This window comes from Taeniopygia guttata, chromosome Z (genome assembly GCF_048771995.1).
Source record: "Taeniopygia guttata chromosome Z, bTaeGut7.mat, whole genome shotgun sequence".
In the NCBI taxonomy this organism is placed as follows: domain Eukaryota; kingdom Metazoa; phylum Chordata; class Aves; order Passeriformes; family Estrildidae; genus Taeniopygia; species Taeniopygia guttata.
The window spans coordinates 58271696-58287092 of NC_133063.1; the positions used below are offsets into that span (position 1 = coordinate 58271696).

A 15397-nucleotide genomic window follows, 5' to 3' on the forward strand; every position below is an offset into this window, starting at 1 on the left:
TATCTAGCCTCTTTTAGACTCTTTTAGATAGAATTCTTTGACACCTTTAAAAAGCAGTTACTGTGTGCTCCTCACTAAATTGCCTGAATGCAACTGATTTGTTCATGTGCAGAGACCATCTGGATCATAGACACAGTGAGTTCAATAAATCGCATTTTAAGCATGCACAAATTACTGCTTAAATACAATTAGCCTCCCTGAGACTGTGATAGAATTCAGCACTTAAACCAAAAGCCCAACAAAAGTCTATAACTGGTAAGACAGACAACATAGTGAATGTAAAAATGGTTTCAGGTAAGGAAAGTAAATTTTTACACCTTAAGTACATTTTTACATCCAGGTTTTCTAAAGCCCAACAGCTATCAGAAAGTAGGACTTGGATTTTGGAGATGAAAAAGAAGAGATGTTTAGGCTATCATGTAAATTTAGTCATGGGTATAAGGTACTGGCAGGTAGTGAGAGCCCACAGGTAAAATGAGAAGGGCAAGAGCAGAGGAGTATGCAAAGGAAGCAGAGAGAAAGTGAGAGGAAGATAAGAGCAGGATAGTGAGGGAGGTGTGGAAAGATGATTTTGCTGTGGAAAAGGCCTTGGAAGGTGATAGTAGAAGTTTTAACAAAGGAAAGCTGAATGTTCTGATAGGCATCCTGGAGAACGAGTTTGTAATTTGTATGTCTCTCTAGAAAAAAGGATTTCTGGAGACAATAGGTGTGTGGAGCTGACATACTGAGGCAAGAGGGTGGTGTGGTTCAAGCTCTTAATGTGGAAGAAGTGGATCACTGGATCTGAGAAGGATGGTGGCTGCATTGAACGGCCTTAGTTTGGGGAAGGAACTGGATACTTTGTGAACTTGAGTTATAGTGGAGAGCTTGAGACTGAGTTAGAGCTTGGGGCGCAAGATGAGAAGTCAATGGGACATGCCTGCAGTCATTCACACAGATTAAGTGCTGTTCTCTCATAAACCTTTCTGGCAATATATGATTTTTCTTTATTGAAAATACAAGTCTCACAGATCATCTTAACTAGCAAATCTTGAAATTTAGATATTACATTAGCATAACCAAAATATAATGCCTTTCTATGTGCATATGGGAGAAAGCTGGCATTTATACAAGAAGTTTGGGATGATACCTCATTTGTCAAAGCATGAAAGCAACATAAAAACACCTGAATACTTGAAAAATTATAGAATACTTGGAAATTTTGATTTTTTTTTTCTCCATGCTGTCGTCAAGTCTGCAGGTGACAACAAATTGGTAGACTCAGTGGTGGGGCTGCTATTCAGACAGAACAAGAAGCTGGAGAAATGCAGGTGCTCCATCAGAAAAAGACCCTTTTGCCAGGCACCTAAAAAGGAAAACAGACCCAAGTAGGAGATGGAAAATACAGTGTAAAAGACCACGTAGCAAGTCAAACTGAGAGCTTGTCAGAATGACACAGTGGTCTGTGTAGTTCAGAATATTCATATGTCATTTGAGAAAGTGACACATACACACCTGGTAAAATTTATAGTGATATTAAATTATTCACTTCACTAATGATAGTAAATATGAACTTGTCAGCTAACAGTTCTTTTGATCAGTGACCTATAGGAAGTAACAGAATACATTTTCATCAGGCCTGCAGAGAACAGCAAAGTTGAGGACAGATTGATAGACTCAGCACATGGGCATCCTGATGGAGAGCAAGCTGTGCGTGATCTGGAAGTGCGCCCTGGCAGCAAAGAAGGCCAGCAGCATCCTGGGCTTTGTGAACAGGAGTATGATGTATGAAAACCTGTAGATGAAGCTTTTATCCCCTACTGCTCAATACACCACATCTAAAATCCTGCAGTTTTGCCTGCCTCCCCTGTACAGGGGCGAGGGAAGTAGACTGGAAAAGGTTTAGCAGAGCAACCCAGGGTCAGCTGGGATGCTCAGAGGCCTGGAGAACCTGACTTGGAAGGAAAGGCTGAGAGAACTGGCTTCTTCAGTCTGGGGAAGGGTAGGCTTTGGGGAGGATCTCCAGTCAACCTTATCATACCTGTAGGGAGAGCGCCAGGAGGACAGACCACCTGTCAACTGTGGTGTGTGGCAAGAGGATGAGCATTAAGGCATATGAAAAGTGCAGATTGCAAGTAAGGAAAACACTTTCACTATGAGGGACAGTCAGGTGGTGGAGCAGGTGTACACAGAGGCATTATGCACCTCCATAATGCATAATATTCACTGTGATGTGCTGTAAATTTGCTATTGCCATTTAAAAAAAGACATTTTTTTTATTTTATATTGGATAATACTGGGATTAATTTTCTGGAATTTATACTATATTGGATATATATTTATAATATATTGTAAATATATATGTATTCTGAAATGTATATTGTATTGGATAATACTGGGATTATTTTTCTGAAAACATTTCATGCACAGCCACAGTAAAAAGGTAATCAGGAATCATAACAAAATATTACGTCATTGTCAAGATTTGTGGTGATTCCACAACTCAAATTTTGCATATAATTTTAGAGAAAGATAAAGGAAGGTGAAGCATAATGTGGAAAGGATAGTCTGAAGTTTAGAAGCTTTTTCCATACAAAGGAAATTCAAAAGTTCTTTTGTTTGGAAAGAATATTAGAGAAAACAGATACAAGAGGTCTGTAAAATTATGAATGGCATAAAGATGTTGTAGGAAAGATTATTCACTGTCTCTCAGAGGCATTCTTGCATTAGCAATTATATCAGCTATAATGTTGCACAAAAATTGATGCTGCGAGGTCAAATGTCCACATTTGCATGTGAGACAACTTGCAGTCCCGAGGGCTAAATGCCCATTAGTGGTTGAAGCATATTACTGGAACACTTCTGAGCTCTTAGAGCTCATCTTCTGTTTCTAGTTTTACCTGAAAGAAAAACAATTTATTTACTCCATCAAGGGACACAAAGTGCAGTAAATGGAGTCAGTGTGAGATCTGGTTCAAAAGCATGCAATGCTGTTTTAACACATTGTTCTGAAAACAGCTTCCAAAGATCTAGCGCACTAAGCTGCCAGGTGCTGCAAGGGCACATATGGGAAGGTCCTAGTCTATACTTGCATTTTTTTCTCAAAGTCTTTCAATAGCTCTTATCCACTGCAGAAAGAAGAGACTATGCCAAAATTATGTACTTTGGTATATCTGATAACCTCAGAACACTTGTTCATACATAGTTTAATTTTACATGAGCACTTACAATGTAAATTACTATTGTAGCTTGCATGTTATTCATTTGGGGACATTTGCAGAGTAAAAATTTCTATCTAATACCTTCTATTTTCAAGTTTAAAAAAATAAGGTCAATTTATAAAATTGGGAGGTTATTTTAATTTTTTGTCGGTTTTTTTGTGTTTTGCTAGTTCTTCGACAGAAGGTTGAAAAGTGCAACAGATGCGCCTACTGATGCTTACTGAAAATCCTTTTTTGTTTGCACACTTTGGTGCATATAAAAGTGTGATTTACACACAATAGTGTTTTTGTTATCTAGTAACAGGTTCCCACTAACAGTCTGCCAGGCTCTGCCAGCACTGTGCATGCATATTCACCTGACTTGAGTAGAAATTCTTGTTCAGAGTATAGCAACACAGGCATGTCCAAGAAAGTTAAATAAAATATAATTTTTCACATTTACATGCCTGTGCATTAATTATTTGGGGACTGTATTAATTGGGGATTGAAGTCATGTATGATAGGATTCTTTTTAAGAAGTAGAAAATACATTATACTGTGTTTGATGCTTCCTCAGGTCTTCTGTTTCATAATTCAAACCCCTACTCCATGTTGCTATTCACTTTTTGTGAACAACTCTCAGATTTTATCTGCAGATGGTAAAGCAACATGGTTTACTTCCACTCTATCTGGAGATATAGAAGGTTATTCTTATTGTCAGAATTTATTAAATAATACAGAATGCATCGTAAAAATTGCTCATTACATGCAAATAGATAAAAAATCCAGAGTACAACTGTCCTTTATCAGCATGAAACAGATTTTCTGCCTTTGCACCACAGCTCCCAGGCTTTTTTTTTTTTGTGTGTCACAGCCTACTGTCTGACACAGCTGCACAGACTCTTCTCTAACCATGTTTTGACACAGGGAAGAGGTATGCTTCTACACTACCTCTCCTGCTACATGGAGAAGTCTGGACAACAATTAAGAGGACAGACTTTTTGGCATTTAGGCCATCTTGGAGACACAGGATTTTTACTTCCACTTGACTTGTTTTCACCTGCCTATATATTTTTAAAGTGTTATCAGCATACAAACAGTGATTTAAGAATTTAATTTTAACCTGATATGCATTATAGTAAACATAATGAACATCATATTAGAGCAAGCACAATTTACTTAGAAGACACTTTTGAGAAAGAAACTCAGATTCTAGAAACAGGAATTCAAACGTGTATCAGCTGTTGAACGATGTATGTATGTACAAATGTGATTATTTTTTATTACTGAAGAATTCAGATGAGTAGACTTAGGGAACCCAGTTTAGCTAATTACTAAAGAGATTCATTACAGTATATGGAGCCTTTCACTTCTAGATAACTGAGTCAAACTCAGTGAAAGGAAGGCACCAAAAGATCTGGATAAGATAAGCAGATACCATTACTTTATTATGGTGGAGAATTCCAAATACAAACAAACAAACATTATTTTCTAGACATGGAACGCAATTACTTTTTAAGGAACACAGTGTTACTTTTTAAATCTTACAAAATCAATTCCAAAGATAGCTTCTTGTCCCACAAAGTGATGAAACTTAGCAGTGAGGTGTGAGATTTCCTGCTTCTATTTGTCTTTTTGATAACTGGAGGAAGGAGTTTTAACTTTTTTTGCTGGTCATTCTGGTTCCTTTTAAAAAGATTTTTATCTCCTAGTCTGTTTTTTCAGCAGGTTTTCGAAGGCGCGCAACTACTGTAACAAGGAGGCATTTCCCACATGCTGCTCACAGGATGGATTATATGGACTTCGAGGATGATAGCTGTGGATGGCGGTTTGATATGGACATGGTGATCATCTACATTTATTCACTCAACTGGATAATAGGATTTATTGTTTTCTGTTTCCTTTGTTATTTCTTTTTCCCTCTTTAGGCTGTAGAAGTAACAGTTAAGGAAAATGACAGTCATGTGAACAAAAAAATTGTGAATATAAAAGTATTGGAAAAAGGTAAAATGTTTGATACTGCATTTTTATCATTCAGAATTGGAATACACTTCATCAAGCATGCTGTGAAGCTGTTCAGTACTTCTGCTATATGTGACAAAGTATTTGAGTTTGGTTACAGATGTAATGTGAAATCCACATCATAGTTCATTCAGTTGGAGTTTTGCCTTTGGAAGATTTTCATGGGAAAAGAATTTACCCCTAATTTGTAAAATGATTACTCTGTAGAAGTACTCCTAGTTTTTAGGGGGGATCTGTGTACTATGAAGAATGTAATCTATAGAATCATTTGGGAGTTTGACTCTGTGTTGACACGCTTCACTCACTCATTGATGCTTCAATTCCTCATACATAAAAGCTATAAAGAAGCTTCCCATTTTCACTCAGATCTTTTGGGAGCAGGAGCAGTCCTGTACCGTGCATTATATAGACATTCATCAGAGCTGTTTCAGTGCCACGATCCAAATCCTGGAAAATTTTGACAACTGATAGACTTATCAGCATTCCACTGTGATATTTTGAGCCTATTAACCAAAAAGAAAAATTACACTGCAGTGTGCTGCCAGTTCATTTCTTCAGCAAAGAGCAATAAGAAGGAATCAGCTAACAACCACAAGTTCTGCACAATAAGAGGACCATTTTTGTGCAGATTTGCAGTGTAGCACCATACCTTTTTTACCCATTTAGATGAGTGTGTTTGGATCCAGCAAGACTAATGAAGGGCAACCAGCAGGCCTGCCAGCTATGATGCTGTGAGATACTGACCCAACTAAATACTGGAGACAGAAGCATTCTCCAGTGGAAGAAATCAGTATCATTATTAAATTGCTGTAAAAATTGAGGATACTTTTAAATGTGGGCTCTCCAGGACTTTATGTCTCATGGGAGAGTACATAACAGGGCACAGTATTTATTTGCACCTTTCTTATGAAACTATTCTAAAGCACTTTATAATTATTCTATATATGGATTCATGAGTTACAGTACCAAACTGCAGCCAGTTCAACAATCGTTCCAGACTTGCTGCTTTACACAGTATTTTCAAGTGAAAGAGCATCTATTAAATTATAGTAAAAGATACTAGAAATGCATATGGGAATTGGGTTCTGAAGAATGGCACACGGTAGTTTACAGCTTTACTTTTCAGGGAGGTACAAGGAAGTTTTTATTTCTAATGGCATAAATCTTCAAAGTACACTGTACTTTCATCTAGAAAAGCATGTGAGTGTAGGTATATTGTCCCTCTAGTATCAGAATTTGTGTGGGAGACCTGTGGTTTTTCAGTAGGTGGTGTACTCCCCTGTTCTAGCAGAGAACAAGGAGAAATGTGTTGTGGAAAGTGCCATCTGCCAAATGTGATGGAATGAAATCAGAGTTTTATTAAGCATGATCTTATATTCCTTTACTGCAGCACCTCCAGCATGGTCAGCCTCTTGCAGGTTATGAAGGGATCAGGACCAGAAACTTTTACTTAATCTGAAAATCAGCAGTAAATCAACTACTAATACTTAGTTTTCTAACAGGCTGCATAAAAAAAGTATTTTCAAGAACATATAAGTAGAATTTAAAATTACAACTCTAACTACAATGATTAGACTAAATAATCTGTCATCTTTTTTAATATATGCAAATGTAAAGAGATGTAAGAACTGAAATTCAGCATCACCACATAACTTGTGGCTTTGACAAAAATGCATTTTTGTAATAAGAATAATCCACTCAGTTACTTTGTCTCTGCCTAAAAGTGACTGGCTCTATTATTACTGGCATTAAGCATAATGTTTTAAAAGCTTTAAGGCTGTAATAAAACATTTGGTGGAAGTATTTTAAAAACTAGGGGTTATAAGTCATAGACTCCTGTTTGGCTACATGCAGATGTGTGGGTGTGTATGCTAAAATACTATCCATAAATTTAAACAGCTCTCTCATATATGCCAAGACTGCCATTCTAACTGCAATTTTTGTTTGCCTCTCTAAACTTCTGAAATTACTGCTCATATGTCAGAAAAGGGAAGGACCAACTCCCTGTTAAGAAAAAATTGCTTCTATCTTTTTATTTCAAAAAAACCTAAAATAAAACATTGTCATGAAAAAATACTTTAAGTGACATAGTCTAAAATTCCAGTAATAGTGTTATTTAAATTTTTTTAACTAGGTTGTCTGGTAAAGAAATATCTTTCAGTAAATATTCAAAAGTATATTGAGACATAAGAAATGTAATATAGAAGCTAACAAGTTATATAAGAAAAAGTTACATCATGTTTAATAGCATGCTACCATGGCTTTATTTGAAAAAGAGCCACAAAGAAGAGTAAAAATACAATCTAATATTGGCCTTTTTTGTAAATTTTCAACAAGAATTTATGACTGAGAGAGACATTTTTCTAAAGTTAGTAGGACTCACAATTCTGCAGGACATTTCTAATTGTTTAACTTTACCTTTCTTCAAGGCTTAAACTGTTTATTGAGCAATATTGTTTTATTTTATATGGGTTATTATTAATTCCAGAGAAAGATTATTCTTAAATTATTAAAAATGTACATTATGAAGACTACTCCAACTCTGAGAGATCGATCCTCCATAGGAAAACACCTAAGAGGTATAGAGTGGAGATGCACATTTTTTGTCATATATTGGGTTTTTTTGACATATATACTTTTGTAAAAATGCAGAAACAGTTTAAAGGCTCAAATTTGGTTTTCCTTGAAGTCTGCTGTAAAATGCTGTTAATAGCTCTTGGAGCAAGAGCAGGTCCTTTGTAGGCTGTTTTCTGGTTAAATTTATCCTGATCAGCAAGCTTGTATCTCTTAATACCATAGTATTAAAATGTTTACAATAAAATTTGAGTTGTTTTTAATATTTTGTAGTCATTTCACTAGATTTTGCTTGGTGGAATTATTTTTTTTTTCATTCATTGTATTCTGTGATGTCTCTTTTGTTTCTGCTTGGGGTGCAGCAAAGATTTGCTGATTTTTTTACTACTGGGATTAACTTATTTTATATTAGCAGCCTTTTACTTGTTTCAGTATTTTCCAGGCAGCTTTTGTCAGAATCACTTGAGGGCATGGTCTGGATCTTAACATATTCTGATAATGAAGAATTCTCAGTACCGGTGCAGTTAGTGAAGACCATTTAGCTGTTGAAGACAGCAGAAATCCAGGAAAAGACTTTAGGTATCACTTTTACAGGCAAGAGAGCTTCATGCCTACTCAGAAGTGTGTGAGTTTTTTTTCAACCAGTGGGTATGTTTGTATCTCCCTTACCTGCCAAAGGCTGAATCATCTTGTTTCTCTCATGAGACAATTCTAAAGAAAATCAAAAGAAGAAGCATAACAGAGTCTTTCATGGCTTGTGCCTGCCTACAGAAGCTGAGATCCAAGTTAATCTTTTTCCAGTATTCTACATACACACCTCTTGTGTTTGTCACATGTCAGCAACAGCCTCAGTTAGTGATATTGTGATGGGAAAGAAGGAAGAGACAGGGTTTAAATTTTTTTTGTCATTTTTAGAGAAAATGATTGCTGATAACATGAAAGTCTGGGAGTAAGATTATCTATTGTAGCTATCATCTGACAACTAACTGTCTTCATGTTGTGTAGTATTGCTTTTTTGGATGTGTTTTCAGTATATTTTGTTCTTTGCAATCCTGACAACATTATAACTATGAGATGTGCACTCTCCTCTGGGGAATTCCAGGTCACAGATGAACAGAAGAGAAAGGTAGGACATCAAGAGCATCTGCTGGTGTTCAGCCCATACCCAGGCAGAGGCTGTAAGGAAAGATGCTTTGGATTACTCTGGTCTCAACCAAAACACCAAGCTATCCTTTGAGATGCCTTCTATTTAGCAAAAAGCTGTAAGGCAGTCAGTAATAATATAAGGACTTAAAGACCACAGTTTCCTGTCTCAAACACAGTTACCACAGAAAGACTTTGCCATGAGATAAGCACAGAATGGAGTGACAGAATGGCTTAACTAGGCCTGCAAAGTCTAGCTTGTCGAGCTGTTCTTTTAGAAGTTTTAAAGTTCTTCTAAAAGTTTTCTATACCTTCTAATGTTTACATATTTATACTAGAGTTTCTCACACATGTTCATGTAAATAATAATTGTTTTATATTCTTCTTTGTAGGAAGAGGAAATTGATAAACTGTTAGTTTGACCAGTGTGGTTGGAGAGGTAGCAATTCCATCCTCCAATCCACTGTCACTCTTTGTAGGAAGAGGAAATTGATAAACTGTTAGTTTGACCAGTGTGGTTGGAGAGGTAGCAATTCCATCCTCCAATCCACTGTCACTTTTAAAATTCTATAAATTACAAGATCAGAAATAAACTTCTTGTCTTTTCCTTCTTTTACATCTAGCATGAATGTGCATAAATTATTTTGTGTCATAGTACAACATCTGAAAGAACAGGGTGATGCTACCTAGCACATCCTGGGTAATCCAGACAAAAATTCACACTGCAATGAAGCGTGTAAAGAAGCTGCTGCTCATATGCTTATCACTGGTCAAACAAAGATCCTGATCAGCAGGTTATGGGACAACTGGCATCTGCAACCACCAGACGCAGCCCTGCAAAATATGCTTCTGTGGATATCTGAAATTTGGGCTGTGAATTAAGACACTGTGAGGAATACATGAGACAAGATAAAGGTGGTACTATTGTCTGAGTGTTATTTCAGGCCTAGGGGGAGGTAAAGCTGGGGAATAAGAATATATCAGTGATAATGGCTGAATTTGTGGGCCACAGGGAAAGCCAATTTACCAACTGTGCTGAAGTCAGCTCAGGCTGGGTAAAAGGTAATTCTGGCAGACGGAGATTGCAGCACCAACTTGCAACCCAGAGGAAGATTAAGCATGGGACTAATTAGCTTTGCAAGTGAGGGAATCCTTTAACCAATAGAACAAGAGAACTATGTAACCAATGACCATTACTTCCTTTGCTTACAAAAATCTATAAATAATGAAAAGCTTTGAATGATCCCAGAACTCCTACCACCAAGAAGTCCTGGGTACAGAAGGACCAAAAGGACACCTCTGGATCTATGGATAGTGACTATCTGCTGCTCTCTCTCTCTCTCTCTTTCTTCTCACTTACTCTCTCTCTCCCTCTCTCTTTCACTCTCATTTTCTTGTTAAATAAAATCCATTTGGCATATGGTCCCATTTGCACCTTAGTTCAGGCCAAGGCTTCTCTCAGTAACAGAATCCTTAACAAACAGTGACGTGGATTTAAAAGTGGCATGAGGCATGAAGAGCAAGTTCATTATGCTGTGATTAGCGGCACAAAGTCTGCCTGGAGACAGGTAGATAGTGGTGTATCCCAGAGAACAAACCTGGGTCCTATCCAGTTCATCATCTTCATTAATGACCTGGATTTTGGGGCAGAGCATACCCTCAGCAAGCTGCAGTGGACAAAAGAGGAAGAAGTGGATAATATACCAGAAGGCTGTGACTAGCTGGAGAAATGGACTGACAGGAACATCATGCTGTTCAACAAGAGCAGTCTTGCACCTGGGAACAGCTCCTCCGTGCCTCAATACATGCAGGAGGTAACCCAGCTGGAAAGCAGCTCTACACAATAAAAGCTGAGAGTTCTGGTAGACTTCAAATTGAATATGAGCCAGCAGTGCATCCTTGAGTCAAGAAGGGTAACGGTGTCCCAAATGCATTAGGCAGAGTGTGGCCAGCAGGTCACAGAAGACCCTGTCACTCTGCTCAGCACTGATGAGACCATCTTTAGGGGCCAGTTCTGGGCTGCCCTGTACAAAAGGGATACAGAGTTATTAGTGAGATGCCTGCAAAGGACCACTGAAATGATTAAGGGAATGAAGTCTCTCTCGTATGAGTAATTCTGTAAAGTCATCACACAAAAATTGACTGTTTGAGGACTAGAATAAGTGATTTCCTCAATAAGGGGTAAATAAAACAGAAATATCTGAGGAGAATACAACATTTTCCCTTAATAAAAAAAGGCAGTACAATGCTGGATAAACTTGGCCTACATTTTTGTCCATTTCTGTATTTTTCTGTACATATCCATCTAGAATTAATTACAATTTTCTTTTCTTTCACTGTTATCTTGATTCAATACAACCAGTCTCTCTTTGGTAGCCAGTTAAATCTTTAAGGGGTTCTTTTTCTTCCTACTGATTGAAATCTGTGGTTGTTGCAGTTCTCTGCAGTACTCAGAAGAGTACTAAGGAAAGAATCGCAGAAGGTTTAGTTATATTATTTCCATATTAGTCATCTTCGTGTCAGAAATCTATATGCCAACTTTATATCTAAACTTACTATTTAAATGTTAAAGTCTAAAATTTTATTTTTTACAGGTAAGGGTTCAAATTCAAATTTCAAACAATACCTCCTAATTTTGTCTGCCTCAATTTGTCATTCACAATATGAGATCTTCCTTCTAAAGTGTCCTGATGCACACTTGATGATCAGATTTCTCTAAAATTAGTTCTTTAGGATTTCTTATGTGGGGATCCAAAGCCTTAAATATATGTATTTATGATTGAGTTCAGCAGTGATCTAGATTCCAGCAGAATCTAGATCACTGCTGAATCTATGAAATCTAGTTTTTCATATACACCTGCAACTGGATTTATGTCTTACAAACTTTTTCTACTACTGTAAAACATATTTTGATGGCATTTCTGGAGTGTGGGAATCCAGGGCTTCCCTCTGGCTGCCCTGGCAGGTCTGGGACCCTGGCAGGGGTCAGGAACCCCCCTGTACAGAGCCCCCAGAGGCACTGGCTGTGATCTCTGTCCATGGAGAGGAGTTTTCAATCTTACAGGATGAATTACAAGCTCTGAGTGTTTGATATAAGTAATAATTAAGTGTGTCACGGGTGCAAAGGTAAAATTTTAAGTTTCTAGATTAGGGGTTCAAAGGGGACAAGATGGAGGAAATTGGGTGTGTCTTGTCCTTTTCCTCCTTCTTCATGCCCTCCATGTTTCATTGTAGTGTTGACATTTTTCTGTTGGTTTAGGCTGGGGACACACTGTTTAATGTAGGTGACAGATATTGGCACATTATTGTAAATACAGCACAGGTAGTTTCTGGTATATAATGTTTGTAACATCCCACTGGGGGCAGAGCCCCACACGCTGCCCTGCAGGACAGACCTGCGGCAGGGCAGCAGAAAATGTTAGAGATAAGCAAGAATAAACAACCTTGAAACCAGCACAGACAAATTATGGCTTCTTCTTTGGCAACGGGGCTGAAAGACAGAGACTTTTTACAATTTCGGAATCATCAATACCACAGATTCCAACACTGGAGTTTTCAGAACTTCTTATGAAAGCAAGTTCAAATTTTATATTTACTTACATTTGATTTCTCTATGACTGAAACAAAACTAAACCTCCTGTGTCTTAAATGTATTAGGATTTCTTTGCTGTGATATAGTCCTGGAAAATAAATACTGCCTATATGAGGTTAGTAAAATTACTTAGTTAAAAATAACTCAATAATAATCTATTTAATTTCATACCAAACACCTTCTTTTGTTGAAATATTTCTACATTTCTGATGAGGCACTAAAATGTAGATCTATTTGAAAGTAGTTTCCACCATTACACTCTGGAAGTTTAATCATAAAATGTAATAATGTATAATTGAAGACATTCAATTTTTCACTTGATCATAACTTTTACCTTTTTTTTATTGTTAAAAAAAGTTCCTAAAAGAAGACTGAGGGTATGTATAATCCCATGTTTTGGTTTTACTAAAATTATTTTATTACAGACAAATCCTACATGACAAACTTCATCTCTGATGAACTCTGCAGAAAATGTCCTGACTAAGCCGACAGATTTGATCAGAGGAACACTTCTGGACAAGTCATCAGACTGACACTGGAAAAAAAAATAGCTCAGGGCTTGCTTCTCAAGGAAAGACTCATCAGGGCAGAGTTATGTAGGAGACCAAATGGATTTCCTTGTCCTTTGAGTGCTGTGCAGGGCACTCACTAGTCTCCCCTAGCACTTTGGGGTCCTCAATTGAGCAGGTGTCCTAAACCAAGGCCTCAGGAGTTATACAGGGTATCTGATGGCACACATTGAATTTCCTCTTCTGCTACATTAAAGGTTCCCCAATATTTCCAGGTTTCTTAAGGCATTTTTGTTCACCTATGACTGCTGAAATGTACTGAAAGAAGGCAAGACGATGTACTTTTATTTTTCATTGCTTTCTGTCCTCTGGGGCTGCTCTTCTATTTCAATCTATTTCATTGCTAAGGCATGACGTACCCCTCTCCCAAAATTCTGAACTTATACTCTGGTGGGAATCTTAACCTGACTTATTCTACAGCCTTTAATGAAAGTTGTGACATATATAAGTGGAAGGAAAAGATATATAAGCATGACAAAGAGGAACAAAACTCCTTCTTGTACCAGATATAAACAAAACCACAAGATATTTTCAAAGGAACTTCTGTGTCCCTGTAAAAAAGATGTCAAGAGCCAGAGTATGGCTGGTTCTTGCAAGAAAGCAGCCATGAAGGTGTAAAATAGCAGATAAGCAAAGGACAGCAAAGCAACTGCTTCTGGGGAGTTACTGGATATCTGTACTGGGTAGCAGTGCCAGACACTGGATGAATGTCCTTCAGCCTGGCTTAGTAAATGCAAGATCAGGACAAGATTATTTTACTGACCACTGCCTAGAAAACAACTGACTGTTCCCTCCATTCCGTTTGTGGCTGATAGGAACAGAAGAGTGGCTTAAGAGCTTGTTTGCTGGTTGTGTCTGTGAAGAGGAAATCCCTCAAGGTCTTGGTTTAACCTGCCTATACTTGTTGCTGCAGGCCCCCCGCTGGGTAGTAATTAACATTGACTCCATGATTGCAGAAGGCTGATCAATTGCTTTATTATATCATCTTATACTGTATTATACTAAAGAGAGCTGCTGTCACGTAGACCTGATCTTCTTAGGGGCTCTTTACACATTGTTCCTTGGTCAGGAAAGTATGCTGCTTTATTCAGAATTGTTCACGATACATGGAAATGTTACTGAAAAGGCCCCACGGGACTGTTCAAAATTTACAATTTATCTGTTAGCACTTCCTGTAGTATTGTAGCAGCAGTCACTGTCCTGTTTTATCTAGCTAGTTTTATCTAGCCAGTTTTTGAATTTAAAAAATATTTTGCAACTCAATACTACAGATACCTCTCTGGTACTCGGCAGGAATGCTGCCTTCCCTCAGCCACATTTTTTTATTGTCTACTCTACAATGTAATTAAAGACTCCTTCAGCTTCGTGTCCTTGACATCTCAATACTAATTTAAAAATTAAATAAATTTGCCCCCAGGATTTCTAGATTGATGTTATACGAGTAATACAAATAATAATGCTACTGTATTAGTGATGGTTTCTTTAAATTTGCACTTTGGTTTTAGGGTGAGAAAACTGCAGTGTATTTTGACTTTTCAGTAGATACCATTTTAAGTTAATAATCTATTCCATTTTTCACCAAAAATTTTCAACATTTAGTTGAAGTATTTCCACATTTCCATTAAATCATTAAAATGTAATCAGGCAATAACTTAAAAATACTCCATATGCAATATTTTATCCTCAAACAAGACAATGCAGCAGAAAATGTAAATGTCACCAATAAAAGAATAATGGTAAGTAATTCGATGTAGTGTTTGTAAAATGTAAAATTTGAAGTAAAATGATGAAAACATTAAAAATTAATTATTCAAAATCCTTTTTACTCTATCATTCAAAAAAAACAGTATTAAAATGCTAATAATGTAATATATTCCACTGTTTCTGCACTCAAGTATGAGTATGTGGAGACAGGAAATCTCATATAGCTTCTCTGTATTACCGGTATAAAGTGAAGGATATTAGATATTGACAGAAAAAATTAGATGACCATCCTGGTAAATAAAAATGGAAATGTAATACTTAAAAAAATCCTATGTAATACCAATGTACCTAAAGTAACCCCTGGTTTGGGGAATAGTAACTCTTCAAGTAAACAGGCTGCTACCAAAGAAATATTGTTTAGACTTACAATCAAAGTGTGAAAATAACTGAAATTCTCAAAAAACTGTTCTTAATCCATGCAGTGTAAATCCTTGGGGAGATGTATGATTCCAGAATTCATTACCAGTTAGATCGTGGCATCAAATGGTGCCTGCAAGACAACATGTTCCAATTAGAAACATATGAGGTAAGAATGTGTTTGCTTTGCAGATGGC

General features: G+C 37.0%; 1 protein-coding gene across 4 annotated transcripts in view; it reads left to right on the forward strand.

Annotated features, from left to right (window-relative positions):
• RNF180 (ring finger protein 180) overlaps positions 1-8038 on the forward strand; it is a 70575-nt gene extending 62537 nt beyond the window's left edge. For 3 of the 4 annotated variants that reach the window (XM_030257615.4, XM_072921826.1, XM_072921825.1), the window contains one exon: positions 4905-8038. In XM_030257615.4, coding sequence (XP_030113475.1) covers positions 4905-5107 — 203 coding nt within the window. In that variant the 3' untranslated portion in view covers positions 5108-8038. The remainder of the gene's footprint in view (positions 1-4904) is intronic. The other variant, XM_030257614.4, reaches the window with a different exon arrangement.
• The last annotated feature ends 7359 nt before the right edge of the window (positions 8039-15397 follow it).